Source organism: Coptis chinensis, chromosome 3 (assembly GCF_015680905.1).
Source record: "Coptis chinensis isolate HL-2020 chromosome 3, ASM1568090v1, whole genome shotgun sequence".
Classification (NCBI taxonomy): Eukaryota; Viridiplantae; Streptophyta; class Magnoliopsida; order Ranunculales; family Ranunculaceae; genus Coptis; species Coptis chinensis.
In genome coordinates, this window is record NC_141458.1 from 93,195,725 (window position 1) to 93,214,929 (window position 19,205).

Below are 19,205 nucleotides of genomic sequence, written 5' to 3' on the forward strand. Positions count from 1 at the left end.
AACATTTGATATTTTGGACCAACATAATTTTGCATTTAAACAATGAGGACATATCGGGGGCCGCCCACCAAATGCAAACAATAAAGATCCACCTTTTGTACACTACCACAAAATCTGTGGTGGTCAATGTCCTTAATTATTTTTAGCAATTTACCCAAAAACCATGGAACAACAAAAAAAATAACCCAACACAAAAAGGTCACCATCGCAATAAAATTAATTCCCCACCAACGTCCCTTTTATTTGACACTGCCCAAACACCAAAAAAAAGACCCAACCATTCCAAAATCTCGTTGTCCCGAAACATTCGACTCACCATTCAATCTATTTGATTTTGTAATAAGGATGGGGAAAGTAGCGGTGGTATGTGCAGCAGCGGTGTGTGCAGGAGCAGCGTTGGTAGTGAGACATAGAATGAATAGTTCCGGGAAATGGGGAAAAGCGATGTTAATATTAAAAGAATTTGAAGAGAAATGTTCGACGCCAATATCGAAATTAAAACAAGTGGCTGATGCTTTACTTGTTGAAATGCATGCTGGTTTAGCTTCTGAAGGCGGTAGTAAGCTCAAAATGCTTATTAGCTATGTTGATAATCTTCCCACTGGGTAATCTTTTCTTGGTTTCTTGATTCTTTTTTTTTTAATATTTTTATTTAAAGAATTGCCATTTTGATTATTATTATATAGTAATGACTGACTGCATTGTTATAGGGATGAGCGTGGAGTATTTTATGCATTGGACTTGGGTGGAACAAACTTCCGCGTGTTGCGTGTACAGTTGGGAGGAAAGGAAGGACGTGTTGTTAAGCAAGAATTCACGGAAGTATCGATTCCTCCGCATTTGATGGTTAGCACTTCAAATGTGAGTTCATAATTTTCTTCAAGAATTTTGCATTTGGATTTCTACATAAAGTATCTTAGTTTTGGACAATTGTGATTACAGGAACTATTCGATTTTATTGCTGCAGAACTAGCAAAATTTGTTGCTACAGAAGGTGAAGATTTCCGAGTTTCTCCTGGCAAGCAGAGAGAACTTGGTTTCACGTTCTCATTCCCTGTGAAGCAAACATCAATCAATTCTGGAACTCTTATGACATGGACAAAAGGCTTTGCAATAGCTGACGCGGTTAATCCTGATAACTTTGTTTTTTTCTCTTTTGTATTGATGAATAAAATATTTGTTGTATACTGAGCATAAGTTAAGCACACAACTAGGACCTAGACATCCCAACTTGTTTGGTTAGGGGGTACCAAGCAAGTTGGGATGTCTAAATATATTGAAGCATGTTAAACCATACCTAAAGAACAAATTTTAGAACTTGAATGCCGGAGACAATGTATTCCAGTAACTATAGTACTGTACCAAATGCTAGCCCCCTTAATGTTCAAGTGAGAAGCTAAAGTTTCTTTTCTATGAAGTGACTTCGGTGGTGTCATTTTAATATGTCGATCCGTGGTTCTCTTTTTGTTTCTGATTTCAATTATAATGGTTTCTTCCCAATCAGGTTGGCCAAGATGTTGTGGCTGAACTGACCAAAGCCTTGGAAAGAGAAGGTGTTGATATCGTGTGGCTGCTCTGGTAAGTTAATGCAATTTTTTTTTTTTTTTGAAGTGAGCTCTTATACCACCCCAAACACATCATGACTTATCAACACATCCTAATGTCCTTTGTGGCACTTAAACCATAGCCACGTTATGGATTTCTTTAAAAGAAATTTAGATGTTTCATATCACACTAATTTCTGTAATTGCGTAGCACTTTTGCAGTGTTTTTATTTCTCTTTTACTGATCCAAAAAATGCTGTTTTTCTAATAAAATGTCTTGTTGTGTTTCATTAATACACTCCTGAGTAAATACAGTTGAACATCATATACATAATTTGCATCTGTATTTACGTCTGGTGTTTTTGAATGGTTTCATGGCACATCCCATATCTTTGTTGGATGCCAGGATTATATCCTGTTCTTGATTAGGTTGATGTTAGTTGTAGTGGACCTTGGGTATAGCGACTTACTGAACTAGCCCGTGTTGATGCAGGTCAATGATACAATTGGCACATTAGCTGGAGGAAGATACGATAATAATGATGTTGTTGCTGCTGTGATTTTGGGCACTGGAACAAATCACGGCTTATGTAGAGCGCAAAATCACGATTCCCAAGTGGCACGGACCAATGCCTAAGTCAGGAGAGATGGTTAGTATTTCTCTCCTTTTCATCTTTAGTACTTAAACACTCATATGAATGTACATACTATCTTCCTCCCTTATAAGTGGGGTTGATTTATATTGAGCTTTGAAACACAGAACTCAGCGAGAAATTTGTTGAAGTTTTTGAAGCAATAATAGTATTTGCACTTGAATATTCCAGGTCATCAACATGGAATGGGGTAACTTCCGGTCATCACATCTTCCTATAACTGAATATGATCAAGCATTGGATATTGAGAGTCTAAATCCCGGCGATCATGTAAATATCTATGCTTTTAGTTCTTTCATTATTGCTTTGGCACAGTGTTCGTGGGATAACATTGTTTGGTAATGTTTACAGATTTTTGAGAAGATAATCTCTGGCATGTACTTGGGTGATATTGTTCGTAGAGTCTTACTGCGAATGGCCGAAGAAGCTGCCTTCTTCGGGGATGCTGTTCCACCAAAACTCAGAGTTCCACTAATATTGAGGTATGCAGTCATCCTCCCCACCCACCCCCCCCCCCCCCCCAAAAAAATGGTTTGGAGTACTTTCATATTTTTTTGTCCTAACCACTGCACCATAATTCTGTTTTTATTTTGTTTACCTAATTACCCACACCCACACGGCAATGGTTTTGGGACTCATTGGGCAGAATAGTGTTTCTTACTTTGAACTTTCTTTAATATGAACTATATAATGCATATCTCCATATAAAATTAATAAACTTTATCTTTCTTTAAATTGAGTTTTGAACTTTGATGACATGCTGTTGCCTGAATTTGATTTAAGTTAATGACCTATATCTCCATAAAACATGTTTGCAGTCCTTCATACTCTTTATTGTACAGTTTCAGATAAAAGAATGAGAATTGATCCATATAAAATTAGTTTAACAATGATCTTGCACTTCCATGGTTTCTGCTTCAACCACTTTTGCATCAACCAACACAAACATACTTGTTGACACATCTGAGCAGAGATGCAAATGTTACCTCATTCCATATCGATCCAGTGGATCTACCTGACTTCACGCTGTTAGAGTTTTTGTTGTGTTGTTCACCAACACCAATGCATTTGTTGGCATACACTTCTAGCAAGAAAGGATGATTTTTGAGATGTTTAGTTTGTTCTATTCAATATCTCATGAAATTTGTGTGGTCCTCACTCCCTAAAAGGGAAGACCATGCAGGTAACACAAACTCTAAAAAGATCTTAGAATTCATTTTAGAAAACCCTCATGCAACGGTGGTTGGATTAAATTTTTGAACGTCTCTTAGCTGTCTATTGCATATGTGCATACCAACTAAAATACTGAGCTTTTGTTAGTGCTGTGTGAATATATTTCAGGCACCTTTGTTCTGCTTTCGTGGAATGCAATCAGAGCATTAAATTAAATGGTCTTCAAGTTTTCAAATCCAAATGTTTTTTTTTTTGTCACTTTATTAGTTTAAGAACAGTAAAGCGTGCTGCAGAACATTAAATTTCTCAAATTTTCAAATCTGCAGGACTCCTGAAATGTCTGCCATGCATCATGATACATCCCGATCTCAGAGTGGTGGGAACCAAATTGAAGGATATCTTGGGGTATTACTTTAACTCTGTGCCCCATTTAAATTTACTCTATATTCCTCTCTCTTCAGTATATCTTGATTGTAGCTTGTCTAATTGGTTTTCATCATTGGACTGCATGCCTGAATTTCAAGTTAGCTAAAATTGAACAATAACTTATCCCCTCTAAATTATCATATTCAGTTGTTTCAGAGTGCCGGTTGTTGGCTTCAAATTTTTCTCTCAAAAACACTTTTTTAGTGCACTTCTGCACATGCACATACCTGGGGAAAATAAAAAATTAGGAGAAACTTCCACTCTTGTAAAATCCGTCTGAAACCTTAGTTGGCAAGTCAACTGTATAATTTATCCTTGTAATATCCATTCTCCTTGGTCCTCTTGTCAAAGGCTATTATAATTCTGAAATAAACATCTTAATTCTTATTTCTTTTTAATTTTGACATACTTCTGGAAGTCGGATTATACAAATTCCATGCCTTCTTTACAAGGAAATGTCCAATTGTCTGTTTCTTTTTAGTCTTTAAGATTGGAGGAATTTACAGATTATTTAGCAACCAAATATTTTCCCACATGAAACCGTTTTTAGTCTTTCCTCCTCTTTCAACTTTTAGAACTCCTGAAAACCTTAATTTGACACATGAAGAAAATTTCGATGTCGCTGGAACCACCAAAAGATACCACCTCTTTCCTTTAGTATTATTAACACTCATTTTCAAAATACTAGACCGTAAAGTGATTAGTTTGGCTCAGTTTTTGTGGTAAAATGTCAATTTTGAAAGCTACTATATTTGTTATAAACTTTCCACTATGTTGTGACGATATCTATTCATTGGAATGTTATTAACACTGATGTTCTTCCTTAAGGTCTTGCTTAGATGTTGACAGTTTTCAACTACAAAAGAACATCATTAGATGTGGTTATGTTATGTATACAAAGAACATGTATTGCAGTCCTAGATTGAGTTTAAGGTCTTGCTTATTGCGTAGGCGGTGGCTCATAGAAACTTGAAACTATCATTTCTCAAGTTATTTTTTTGCTTTATGAGATTGCATTTTGTTTACTTGTTTATGCTTTCATATTTCAGATACATAATACTTCCCTGAAGACTAGAAAAGTGGTTGTCAAGCTCTGTAACATAGTTGCCACGCGTGGTGCTCGTCTATCAGCAGCAGGGATTTCAGGCATCTTAAAGAAACTAGGAAAGGACACAGTCAAAGAGGGTGAGAAGCAGAAGAGTGTGATAGCCATGGACGGAGGGTTATACGAACATTACACTGAATTCAGCAAGTGTTTGGAGAGCACTCTTAGTGAGCTGCTAGGTGAGGAGGTTGCAAACGCCATTGTCATTGAGCATGCCAATGATGGCTCCGGAGTTGGAGCTTCCCTTCTGGCAGCCGCTCACTTTCGCGAATGCAGCTGAGGTGGAGTCGTCCTGAGAATAACTGAATTGCATCGAGAGTATTTGGTGAAGAGAGGAAATCACTTTTCCTTTCACTTTTCTTTCACCACATCCAATTTTCACATCCCTTCCTTCAACCATTTCAAGGTTCTAATCATTCTGGCGAATCCTTAAATTATGGCTTTGCTGAATGTGGTATGAAGGTTGACCAGAAACTGTATAATTACAAGACCTGGAAGTTGTCAAGAGCCTTTGCGCTTCAGGCTGCACTTGGTCGAGTTTCTTTTTTCTGTAAGCAATTGGTGTTGGGGATCTAATGGTATACTAAACTTACTTGTCATCGAACTCTTGAGAATAAATTGGGGAATCAATCAGTTCCTTTCTTTGTATAAGCTTTGGGGCTAATGATGCACTTTATCTGTTTAATTTCTGTTCTGAGGGAGTCTGCTATTTATACACATTTGAGTATTTGACCTCATCGGCTCATCCTTCCCCAACCTCTTAAATTTTCAAAAATAAAATAAATAAGAGATGCTGAATGATGAGTTGATGACAATCCTGCAAATTGCAGGCCTCGGTTGTTTCGGGCAGTGCCTCTGGAAAAACTTGAAAAAAGTCTGTGGCCTTTGGCAATTTTTAATTTTCCGATATTTTTGTGACCATTGGCAATTTGGCATGGTTGTCTTGTCTAGTTGTCTTACGAAACCCATTACCCATCAAGGAATCGGCTAACTCCAATTGGTCTATTGTCTATTGCACATTTGCACCTCGACATTCTGTCTCCAATTTTAAATGGGGAGCTGTACTGGTTGGCTCTAATCTGGGGTCAGTTACTATCGGCTTCGCCGCAGACCCTAACAAAATAATGTCCTACTTGGGCCGGTCAAGATTTGGATTGGGTCTTTATATCCTGAAAGGAAGTGGAGATACATTTGCAATATTTATCACACGCCTATCATAATTTGACAGAGAGAAGATTTTCGGAAGGATAGAATTCAGGTCATCGGATCTTTATGAAGACGATATTGATGTAAGGTTGAATTCTCTACTATGGCCTTCATGTGGGTCTGAAGGCAGAAGTACAAATTCGGTGAACAATAGAGAGTAGGTTGAAACAAATCCTTTAAGTGGACAACTAATTTCCATCTCTAGAAGACCCATATGCAGGCACCCTCTGGATTCCAGACTCATCCTTCTATTAAAACTAGCTAATCTGCCTATCTTATGGCCAGGCTTACTATTATATCTCTCTTTTCTTATTGGTTTCTGTCTGATGGAAATTGTATAGAGAGAGAGATTAGAGATATGCTAATATTTTGAGAGAGTTTGGAGTAGGGTGAGGTTTTGTTTCTGTTTTCGGTAGTTAATTACTCAATTACCCCGACGTATAATTCAAATATGAGCGTGTATTTGGTTTTTTTTTCCACATGAGAAAAGACCAAAACGGTTTTTTATAATTTGCTAAACACACCAATAATAAGACTAGCTTGGTAATCAACATAGTAATTATTTTTTAAGTAGGGACTTTTTTAAAAATATTGCTGATGTGGCTTTCTGTGAGCATATTGGGAGAAACGGATATTAATATAGGTAGGATATGTATGAAAAAAATAGTAACTCGTCTCTATTAACTGTATAAAATTGCGGAGAGCATAAATTTGAGTTTGCATTGCATGTATTCTACACTATAATATATCTGCCAGTCTCTCACTGTGGACTACTGGACTACTAGCTAGGACCTAATTCTATCGTGGAGCCACTACAGTCTCTTAGTTGTATCTGGCACATCATGTCATCTCTCAAATAACACTAGCATGTACAGAACGCTCAAACAATAGAAGCCAAACTATGTACTTCATCAGTAATATCGGAGGTGCGTTTCTTGCGACTTCCCTTCTTACTAGCAAAGTAGTCGGTGGTGGCAGTAAGAAGAGGAGCAACATCATTCTCAGTCTGAACTATCTTTTCTTTATAGGCCTGTAAAGAGCCATTCCTCAGAAGGATTTGCAGTACATCCTTCATGGGAGGCCTACTCGCAGGTAGTGTGCCAGTACACATGAGTCCCAACTTGAAAACCATCATCATTTCATCCAAGTAACAGGGTTCCTTGACATCCTCATCCAGGGCATTATCAATTCTGTTGCCATCTTGAATCAACTGACGCCACGCCCACTCAGCAAGGCATGTATTATCATCTCCTTCTTTGGCTTCTCTTCCTGTTACAAGCTCTAAGAGGACTACTCCGAAGCTATAAACATCGATCTTCTCATCTACCTTGGTTGTGTGGGCATACTCTGAATCCAAAACAAACCAAAATAAGTACAATGAACCAGAAAGAATCAGGAAAGCGGAAAAATGTTACAATTTAAAGCTAGCCTCACCTGGAGCCATGTAGCCAAAAGTGCCTGCGACAACTGACATTGTATCTGCTTCTCCTTGCTTTCCCAACATTTTAGCAAAGCCAAAATCTGCAATTTTCGCATTAAACTCAGAGTCCAACAATATATTGCTTGTCTTCACATCGCGATGAATGATTGATGGAGAGCAGCTATGGTGCATATAGCAGAGGCCTTGGGCAGCTCCGACTGCAATGTGCATCCTCCTAGGCCAGTCCAGCACAGAATGATGAACTGAATTGGTAACCAGTGACCCCCTTTTATTCCCATGGAGCCATCTATCCAAGCTGCGGTTCTCCATGTATTCGTAGACTAGAAACATCGACTTCTCATTTGAGATGCAACAAAGTAACTTCACTATGTTCAAATGGAGAATTGTCCCCAAGATTTGAACCTCCGCGTCATATTCCTTCTCCTGCATCTGATCTAATTTCCCTTTATTCCAAATCTTTTTTAACAGCAACACAACTCCTGGTACGATTTATATCAACACGGTATACCTTCCCTGAACCTCCGCTTCCTATCACATTGTTCTCAGTCAAGTTGGACAATATTTCTGCTTCTGTGAAGTCTAATCTCTGGAATGAGGTCAGCTTATAGGATGAAAGATCTCCTGCGTGCTTTCTTCTCTGGTAGTCTTTGAATGCAAAAAAAGCAAAGAACAGGACAATTAGCAGGATGGCTCCACAGAGAACTATGATCATGGCGAGAAGCCGTGCTGGCAATCTTTTTAAGCTGCGGGGTCCAGAAATGCAGTTATTGCGCAAGTTGATACCGCAGAGTCCTGTATTATTCAAGAAGCTGTCTTCATGCCCTGAATTCTCTAAACCAATCGGGATTCTCCCAGTGAGTTGGTTTGAAGAGAAGTTGAGAAAATTGAGTCTCAAGCGCGCAATTTCAGATGGAATGCCTCCTGATAGTTGGTTGTTCGATAAATCAAGCACAGTCAGATCTGGTAGTGAGCCTAAAATAGGCGGGATCTCACCAGTGAGCTGATTCCTACTTAAATTCAGAGTAGTCAGTGATCTCCAAGAAATTATCCTTCTAGGAATCTGACCGGAAAGTCGATTCCCATCAAGGAAAAGACTGTCAAGTTGTCGAGCATGCAGTCAACTCAACAGGAACTTCACCCGAAAAGAGGTTGTTGCTTGCCAAGAACACCATTAAATTCGTCGACTCATTAATCGCTGAAGGAATTCTCCCAGAAAACCTATTGTTACTCATTTCTACCCGCGATAAGTTCCACGACAATCTATCCGGAAACTCACCGTAAAACGCATTATCATGTATTATCACTGTCAACAAATTAGTCAATGACCAGAATCCGGCAGGCACCTCACCTGTAAAGCTGTTATTATGAATATGAACCCACCTCAAACTATTGCATTTCTCAAGCGATTTCGGCAAACCTCCAGTCAAATTATTCGAAAAGGCCACCAAACCATCCAAAACACCACCAGCACATAAATTCTCTGGCAAATTACCCGTAAACAGGTTGTCGTTCACTTGAAATTCCTTAAGCTTTGAATATAGTCCAAAATCTGGTGGCAAAATGCCACTCAAATTATTTCTAAAAAGACGGGTACCAATCAACGATGGAAGCCGGCCAATACTGGCTGGTACTTCTCCGCTTAATCGATTCGCATACATATCGAAATGATTCAAATTCTGACATTGACCAGAAACCTTCTGGTATAATTCCGATCAACTCATTCATCGAAAGGTCAATTTCAACCAAATTGAACGTTTCGATATTTCTAGGAATCTCACCAGATAACTGGTTATCATATAGATACAGAAGTCTTAAATTCTTCAATAAAACAAATTATCAGGTAATTTCCCGGTTAAATTATTTGTCGAAAGATCCAACTGTTCAAGGTCGACTAATTCACCGAGTTCAACCGGAATCTCGCCCATCAAATTTGTCACATCCATCCTTAAATACCATAATTTCTTTAGCTGACCAAATTCCTTTGGAATACTCCAAGGAAGAAAATTATTAAAACCAATACTAAGTTCCTCGAGATTCGATAAATTACCAATTTCCCTTGCTGCGAAAGTTCCATTGAACTGGTTTTGTATCAAATATAGCTGTTTCAAAGCCGGTAAGTTGCCGAGAGAGGCTGGTACATTGCCCGAGAAGTTGTTCGCCTGGAGACTCAAATATTCTAGCGTTGTAGAAAGTCTACTGATATCAGCTGGTATTGGACCAATGAAGCGGTTCTGGGAAATGTCTAGAAACTGAAGTTTAGAACAGTTGTAGAAAACTGTTGGGAATTCACCTGGAATGTTGTTGTAAGAAAAATCGACGTGAGTGAGATTTTTGAGGTCGCAAATGAAGGGTGGGATTTTGTTTGCAATGGTTATGTTGTTGAGTTTAAGTTCGGTGATGGAATTGTCTCTGCATGTGACACCTATCCAGTTGCAGTGGTTGGACCCTGGTGAGTTGTTCCATGAACTGAGTGCTGGTGGATTGTTTAATCCTTGTTTTAGTTTTAGTAGGATTGTTTGTTCTTGGTTTATGGATTGAGAGTTGACGGAAAAAGGGTAGAGAGAAGACATGGAGGAGGAAGAGGATGAAGGGGAATTTGGAGGATGGTGAGGGTGTTTTAGTCATTTGGTCTTTGTGCTGATTATCTTCTCATTGAGAATTGAGATGAGAAGGATTGGGTTTTTGCCGGGAAAGTGTTTGGTTGGTTATTTTAGTTGTGAGAAATGTGAACGTTAGTTATAATAGCATCTGACTTTATGGATTTAGGGTGCGCAAATAGGAATGTGACCCGTGGAAAAGGATGGATTATGCTTAGAGTTCACCTAATTTCTTCCAGAACCTTAGACTGGTATTTAGAGTTCACAGGCAACGCCTCTTTAACCATTTAAAGAGTTGCATTTCTTTTGCACCTTGTGTAAATTACCATTCCAGAATTTGAGACTCGTTTTGTAACCAATACAAAGTTCACAACTGGGTGGAATGTTAGTTCAGAGTTTCATGTTTGAGCCTACAAAAAGTGTTTCGCGAGCTAAAATATGGCATTTGATTTATCCGATGTCAGTCTGTGCTAGTATCACAATTAATTTTCCAATTATCACAGGACACTTCAAGTTCAAGGCTAACTAAGGGAGCCAATGAGCCATTAAATGCTACAAGAAAACCATCCCGGAAAGATGCATCAGGGCTCCCTATTAACAAAAAAAACAAATGACGTCTAACAAATTGTTAGTCAAATGATCGAATGCTCAATATAATATGCTTTCAGGTAATTCTTTTACTTTTTATTATTGAGTTATTTCAGACATTTCATATTTGCGGAGTGAGAATTGTGCTTGTTGTATAGTGCAGCGATTTGCATCACGCAATTCCTCGGAGCAGTCAGTATTTGACTAAGCAAGTGAACCCCCACGAATATTCAAAATAAGCACGTGTGCTATAATTGGGTCAACGAAATCAAAAGAAAAGTGGTGAATTGGGAGATTATGAGTGGATGAGGGAGTTGCTTGATATTCCAAGAAGTTTCAAAGTTTGAATGGGGAGCCCATGTTGACTGAACACATTATAGAGGGTCAACCCAGTACGCGAACGATTGAAAATTCCAATTCCTTAGGCGAATTGTCCGTGAAGTCAAATCCATGTTCACATTGACTTACGTGGAAAGAGCGAAAAACTACCGAAGTCCCTCACAATAACGGAAGCAGTTGGATCGTGCATTTGAGTAGAGTATTTGACGTATAACATGCAGACATTGGATTACTTCTGCAACTCCTCTTTCCATGTAGGATTCGCTGCGTGTCTGACGGTATGCCACATGGTCATCACAAGGTGGATCTTGCAACATGGGTTTTGTCGTGGAATGATAAGAAGTATCTCCCTGAATTTTGCACTACACTACTTTATTAATTGAAAGTTAAGATATATATAAAGTTATAATTGTCAAATGAAAATTGATATATATATATTTAAAATTGTAACAAATGAGAGCATTTCAAATCAATTCTGTCTCTGACCTCAATAATTTTGATGTAAGTAAATGTAAATGTTGTAATATTTAATCCCTCGTCTGCATCGGACGTTGAAATCCCACCAAACGACCATGGAAATATGAGGAATGTTCATATATAGCATTCATATAATATGTTTCATATTCGCAGTCACGTATAATGTACCAAACGAGTGTGCCATGTGTATCCTTAAGAACTAGTACATCCTTATACACTATCATACAGTACAAATATAAAATCCCCCAAAACAGAAATAGAAAAGAAATATGAACATCTCTTCGACATTTTAATTCTGCTTGCAACATCTCCCTCATTATTTGCTCCTGAAGGGCTTAGAGACATGAAGTGCCTTGGTAATCCCTTGGATAGATCCACATGCAGCAGCCAGAGCAACAAGTAAGCAAAAGAAGTTGAGGATTTGGAGCCCAAACCACCTGTAGGTGAATCTTTGGATCTTCTTCTGTGAAATGTACATTTCAATAGGAAAGTAAACCGTAAGCAGCCAGTATCCAATGGCTCCAAGTAACGCCACTACATCGTTGAAGAAAGGCATGGCCATGGCAAAGACAGTTGTCAAAACTACAAATGACGTCCTCCATATAAGCCGAAACAAATTTATTTTGTACTTTCGATGCGTCCCCTTGATGTTTATGATATAGTCTCGATTTATTAACTTTGAGTGGCACCATCTCCAAGCAGCCCAAGTTTCAACTGCAGCGAACAGTGGTTGACTGAATACCTGTATAAATCCCGAATTATTAATAAACATCATCTCTACTCATATGATATCCACAAAGGAAAGATCCTGACAGTATAATGAATCTGGCTTAGCTTGGTTGAGAACATAGATTATACTGGATGGTTTTGGCAGTGGAACCTAATGCCGATCGAGGCCCAAAGTATCAACATCGTTCACTATATTGGCCCTGAACTTCCATTATATAGCGGCATTTTCAGGCCACGATGTTGATGACTATTCTACGATTAAATCTGTGGATGTAAGTCAGGATTACTATGACAAGCTTATCGGGATATTTTAGGCTATGAAGAATGTTAGCGCAAGTCAGGATGCCAAGTCTTTTTAAGGATTACCTCCACAAGCAAATTAGTCCATTACTCCTAATATTGCAAGATGAGTTCGGTCAAGTGTAAAACCTGAAATGCACCCACTAAGTGCACAGCGATGCAGACATTTGCAAAGTCAACCAACCAAAGGGCTCATAAAATCCGAAGCCAGTAAACACAACCACATCTTGCAGCATAGCCAACACAACCACACAAGACATAAAACAGAGTTGTTGTACAAATGCCTATCAAGGTTGCCTTCTTCATCTCCTTGTTTTCAGATGGAGGCCTCAAAGTGTCCTAAGGGAATAGGAAATGAGGAAAGAAAGAACCCATGCAAACAAATCAAAAAATTCAGTATGGCGGTTCTTGGATATTAATTATAAGAGTTGAGCTTTCTTACTTGGATTTCAATCAATATGAGAGAAAATGAGTAAGCAAATGCAATATCTCCTAGCGCCCTGAACGCCCTCCACACTTTTTGAGCTCCAGTTAAATTTGGTCCAATTTTTACTCCTCCAAGAGTGGTCCTCCCTGATTTTCCTGTCTAAATCCCAGAAGTCGTTGTTCTCTGATCTATGGTAGTAGTTGATACATGTCTAAATTAATATATTAGGATCGTACTTTAACACATCGGTGGTGTGAGCGCATAATCTACTTGGTGTATTAACCGAAACACTGGACAGGTATACAAATACGCTGAGACAGTTTTGCTCGATCCACCTATTAATCCTGATAAGTAACAAGGCCAAATTAAATATATTTTAAGCTACCATCCCCGCTATTTGCACAAATATTCATAGTTCTTGCAAATGTCAAATAGTTGTGATTGTATCCAAGTCTGACTAATTAAAATGTTCTGCTCAAATATAATAACCTTCCATACATCAATATCTAACATTATTACTTAAATAAAAAAGAAAAGGGCTCACCAGAGATTATTTGCGCTACAGAAAGAGCCACTCCAATGAATGCGTAGCAAAAGGACATGATTGCTGCGACGCTGGAGAGCCACGAGAGCTTGTGAATATTTGGGATCTGAGACAGGACAACCTGAACGATCCCAAACGAAATCATGTAGGGATTGTTCGAGACTTTGCATGAAGTTTGATGACCTCTAAAGTGGAAGCAATTTGACTTCTTTACAGCCCGCCCTGAATTAGTATTAAAATTAACTAATTAAGACCTATAGCCTAGTAGTAAACCGTGTGCGTGACAGAACAAAATTTATGTTGTGGTGAATGGGGAGTATGTTGAATTCTAAGTTGAGGGTGCTTACAACATGCTAATTGATCTTTATGTAATTGTTCACGCGAATCGCAAAGCATGACAATTGGACAAAAGAAGATTGAATGTGGTGATAGAAATGGACAAAAAACAAATCAATTAAAACACTTACCAATGCAAAGCGAATAACCAATAAAAGTGGAGGCGAGATTTCACGTGGTTTGGCGTTAGCCTAATCCACCAAGCAAAAGAGGAGAATTTTATTAATTAAAGAGATAAACAAATAGAGTACAATCACTCAAAAAGCAATCGAAAAATTCACAAACTCTCTCTCACAAATTGAACTTTACAAATCCCACCAACTGGTCTCGTATTTATAGAGGTGGGTATCAAATTAGAATCCTATTTAGAATAAGAAACCAAAACCTTAACCGTGTGCTTTATCCAAATCTGAGTCGTATACCAACAGTAATCATATAGCCTATTGCAATCCCAACAATGTTGACATATTGAGTGATTCCACAATCGACGTACCTTACTCCACCTGAAATAAAACATTTAATCTGGAAATCTGGAATACCTCAGAACTATCTGTTGGAATCTTCATGTGTATTTCAAATACTTGTGTGTTGTTTAGTCCCACATTGATGAACCACCACTAGCAAGTGAGGTATTTGAGGTGAACCTCTAGCATAAGGGCGTGCCCTTAGGGTACAAAGGCTTTTGTGTTAGGAGGGAGGACTCACCCAAAAACACACTGCAGCGCCCGCAAGCCGAACCGTCGTGTAGGTAATGTATGGAGGCTTGGGCTTGGGCTGTTAGACTAGTGGGTAGTGGATCATCAATAGCCTAAACTTTTTCTTTTTTTGAACTAAGTTTAAATTTTGGAGTTCCACTAACAGTTGGATTACGTATCGGCTTGAGAGTTCTACTTTGATTTGGTTTTGTGAAACCAAATTAGAGAGGTGTCCTTCTCCATCTATGATTCGATCATACCTCTATATAAACAACTGCTTTGTGTTCATTAGAGAAATTGATCCGAGAGAGAGAGAGAGAGGGACCTGAAGAGAACTTCGTGTATCTGATCTTTAGCTCTTTGCTCTATATTGAGAAAGAAGACAAAAGTCGTCTTTGCCTCCATACTGAGAACCGAAAAAGCGAAGTTGAAGTCGTTGATACACCCATCTCACCATTACGAATAGGAGATAAGTCTTTGATTGCTTCAATCTTCTTCTTTTCTCTTCTTCTGTCGGCCGCCGAGAGAGAGTTATATTCTTTGTTCTAGAGGGTAGTCTATTCTAGTGCAAAGTTAGGCTGCTTTTAACCATTGAATCTGTGAGGAAGGCATGCTTGTTGCCTTTACGCACCATTGGAAGAAGGCGAAATCTTTCCTTAAGAACGACCTAATCCAGCGCCTTGGTTATTACATTTATTACGTCCTTGTCTTCTATAAGTTTCTTTTATCTACATCAACAATCTTAAGGAAAGATCAAGATGTCTACACTGTTGACACCACACCGATCAAAGAAACTAGTGCAGGTCATGGAAGTAACCCGTCTATGAGAGATCTTTGCACCTCTTGAATGCTGCAATTTACCTAATGTGTCAAAGATTGAATCCTTGGCGGTTCACACTTCAAGAGATGGAGAGAAAGGGTATTCCACACCCTAGATGTACTCAACTATGCAAAGTATCTCAACGTCTGACACCCGTGGAGGGTTCTAATGATTTGAAAAGAAATCAAAGTTGCTAGCTCAATGGGAATAAGGTATGTCGTCATGCTATTTTGAGTACCTTGTCGTATGAGATTTTTTGATATTTATTGTTCAAATAAGAATGCACATGATATATGGGAGAGTTTGAACAAAAAATACATAATAGAGGATCTTTGGTACTTTCGAGAAATATGCTATTGGGAATTTTCTTAAGTTCCATATGAGAGAGGATAGAGATGTAGCGTCTCAAATCCATGATTTTCATGTCTTGATTAATGATTTGGCGGGGTATTAATTTACCCGAATCCTTTGTTCTTTGGATGTTTGATTGAGAAACTCCCGAGTCTTGGAAACACTATAAAAATAGTATGAAGCATAAAGCGTAGCGGAATGACTCTTGAGGATGTGATCATTCACATTCACATAGAGGAAAAAACAAGACTTCGGGATGAGGTGTTGTCTAAGGAATTTCATTCTAAAGCCAATATCGTTGAAGGTAATCCCGACAAATCTAACAAAACCTCTAAAAAGCGGAAGTCCAACAAAAATAAAATTTCAAGGTCAAAGGCACTTCTTTTAAAAGGAGTGAATGCTTGTGATGGAAATTGTTATGTTTGTGTAAACTGGACATAGGGCTTTTCGGTCTGCGGACACACAAGAAAGACAGCGATGATCCTCCCAATGCTAATCTAGTTGAGGGAGATGATATTGTTCTTTCTTTGTAGTGTCCAAGTGTTCATAGCCCTTTGGGAAGAGGAAGCTGGGTACTAGATTACAGTGCCACCCGCCACGTCTGTGGTGATGTTGAAACCTTCTCGGATTACATACTAGTGAAAGATGAAAAGGTCTATATGGGTGACTCTAGGTCTGTTCTGTTGAGGGAGCAGGGCAAAGGTTCTTCTGAAGTTAACCCGGGGAAAACCACTTTCACTTAGTAATGTTCTTCATGTTCACGAGATTAAATCGAGAATCGATTTACAATGTCCCTCTTGGGAAAAAGGCGTCAAGGTGACTTTTGAGAGTGACAAGTTTGTTCGACAAAGAATGAGGGTTTTGTTGGTAAAGGTTATTGTAATAATATGATGGTCTTTTCATGTTGAATGTACTTGACAACATTATTATTAATAAGAATGAATGCATACGCTTATTTGCTTGACTCTTTTAATATATGGCATGGTAGACTAGGACATGTGAATGTTAGATTATATGAAAAGGATGAAAGCATGTGGTTTATTGTCTAATATTTCTGATTTTTTCTAATGATAAATGTGAAATATGTCTTTGAGACTAAAACCCTGAAGAAACCACAATAGAAGCTGTGTCTAGAGATAAAAGCTGGATTACTAACTCTTATTCATCTGGTTTGGGTGAATTGGAAGTACCATGTCTAGAGGGGAAGTTTTATTATATTACATTCATAGATGACTTCTCTAGGTACACCATGGTATATTTACTTAGACACAAGCATGAGGCGGTGAGATGTTTCTCAAGTACAAAGTGAAGTTGAAAACCGGCTTAAGCTGTAAGATTAAGAGACTTGATTACGATAGGGGTGGAGAATATGAGTCTAACCCCTTCCGGGACTTTTGTGACAAGAATGGCATTATTCATGAGACTACTCCACCATACTCTCCACGAGTCTAATGGAGTAGCCCGAGCGGAAAAAAACAGAACAACTAAAAGAGATGATGAATGCTATGCTTGTAAGTTAAGCTTCCACTGAACTTGTGGGGAAGCAATCCTATCTGCTTGCCATATCTGAGAATAGGATACCCAACAAAAAACAGGGAATAAGACACCATATGAGTTATGGAAAGGTCATGTACCTACGACATACTTAAAAATGTGGGGGTGTCTTGCTAAGGTTCTTGTGAGCGAACCTAAAAAGAAAAATTGGGACCTAGAAGCATTGATTGTATGTTCATTGGTTATGCTCATAATAGTCTTTGCATATAGATTTTTAGTAGTAAAATCGATAATAACCTTGTCGATGCTAACACTATTATAGAGAGTAAAAATCTGATTTCTTTGAGAATTTGTTTCCTTTGAAATTGGCATTGAGAGGTTGGTAGCTCTAGTGAACAACAATCAACGGATCCTGAAATTCTGAACAAGAAATTCGGAAGAGTAAAAGAAGACGGAAAATCCACCAATTTTGGTGATGACTTTTACATTTCTTCTTGATGATGATCTGTGGCATATAATGAAGCAATCAGTTCTCGAGATGCACCTTTACGGAAGGATGCTATACACTCGAGCTAGATTGATTATAGCTAATCACACATGGGAGATAGTTGATCTTCCCTCACGGGGCCCGAAACCTATCACGTTACAAGTGGATCTTCAAAAAAATTGAAACTAGATGGTTCCATTGAAAATACAAGGCTAGACTTGTAGTCAAGGGGATTCTCGAGGAAAAAAGGCATTGACTATTTTGATACTTATGCTCCTGTAACTAGGATTTCTTCTATAAGAGTTCTAATGGCTCTAGCTGCTATTCATAATTTATTTATTCATCAAATGGATGTAAAACTGCATTTTTGAATGGTGATCTTGATGAAGAAATATATATGATGCTGACTGAGAATCTGATAGTCTTAGGGAATGAGCATAAAGGTATGCAAGTTAGTTAAGTCTTTATATGGGTTGAAACAAAGCGCCAAAACAATGGCATGAAAAGTTTGTGATGTCATGATGTCTAATGGATATCACATAAATGATCTTTGATAAATGTATTTACTTTAAATCTTTTGATGTGAATTCATATGTGATTATCTGTCTATATGTGGATGACATGTTAATCATGAGTCCTAGCCTTGATGTTGTGAAAACACCAAGATGTTTTATCCTCCCAATTTGAAATGAAGGATTTGGGAGAAGGCGATGTGATTCTTGGAATCAAAATCATCGAGAAAGCGATGATGGCTATCTGGCTTTCACAAGAGCATTATGTTGAGAAGTTTTTGAAGAAGTTTAACTTTTATGATAGTAAGCTTTGTAATGCCGACACCTTATGAGGCAAATAGTGAACTTCAGAAAAATGCTCAACATGGTGTACTTCGATCTAGATATGCCCAAATTATTGGTAGTCTCATGTACTTGATGAATTGCACTAGACGACATTGCTTATGCGGTTAGCGGGCTAAGCGGATACACTCATTGTCCTAGTCGGGGAACATTGGAGTCGTTAGAGATTAGCCAAGTACTTGAGAGGAACAATGAATTACGGCATAAGGTTTAGACAAACTCCACCTGATAGAGGGTTATTGTGATGCAAAGCTGGATATCGATTCTCATGATATCAAGTCCACTAGTGGTTATATTTTCACCCTAGGTGGAGGTCGCGATCGCTTGGAAATCTTCTAAAGCGGACCTTGATAGCTCGTTGACCATGGAGTCGAGCTTATTGCTTTAGATAAAGCAAGTCTTTGAGGCTGAGTGGCTTAGAAACCTCTTGGCGGATCTTCCTATTGGTACAAAACCGCCTCGGTTTGTACCTATGCATTGTATTTGTCGGTATGATAGCAAAGGCAAAAGCAAATTGTATAATGGGAAGCGGGCATATTAAATGCGAGACTACGATCTATAAAGCATTTTTTGGAATCTGGAGTTGTGGCTCTAGATTATGTGAGTCGAGGAGTTAAAT

At 38.4% G+C, this 19,205-nt stretch overlaps 2 protein-coding genes and 1 pseudogene across 3 annotated transcripts; 1 reads left to right on the forward strand and 2 right to left on the reverse strand.

The window, feature by feature from the left end:
* The first annotated feature begins 66 nt into the window (after positions 1-66).
* On the forward strand, positions 67-5,181 carry LOC147511712 (hexokinase-1-like). The gene is given in 11 exon segments (XM_086598545.1): positions 67-605; positions 711-861; positions 943-1,125; positions 1,505-1,564; positions 2,023-2,124; positions 2,126-2,194; positions 2,369-2,467; positions 2,549-2,679; positions 3,697-3,732; positions 3,734-3,791; positions 4,846-5,181. Coding segments are annotated over 11 exon segments (1,704 nt in total). The 5' UTR covers positions 67-126.
* A 1,627-nt stretch (positions 5,182-6,808) lies between these two features.
* LOC147511713 (uncharacterized) lies at positions 6,809-10,271 on the reverse strand. Its single transcript, XM_086603383.1, is given in 6 exon segments — positions 6,809-7,454; positions 7,542-8,010; positions 8,012-8,654; positions 8,656-9,236; positions 9,238-9,374; positions 9,377-10,271. Coding segments are annotated over 6 exon segments (3,039 nt in total). The 5' UTR covers positions 10,119-10,271; the 3' UTR covers positions 6,809-6,987.
* A 1,463-nt stretch (positions 10,272-11,734) lies between these two features.
* Positions 11,735-14,451, reverse strand: LOC147511714 (amino acid permease 6-like; annotated as a pseudogene). The gene is made up of 5 exons (XR_015216054.1): positions 14,425-14,451; positions 13,550-13,670; positions 13,021-13,160; positions 12,708-12,917; positions 11,735-12,291 (listed from the first exon to the last, which is right to left on the reverse strand). The product of XR_015216054.1 is annotated as an amino acid permease 6-like (transcript).
* Between the last annotated feature and the right edge of the window lie 4,754 nt (positions 14,452-19,205).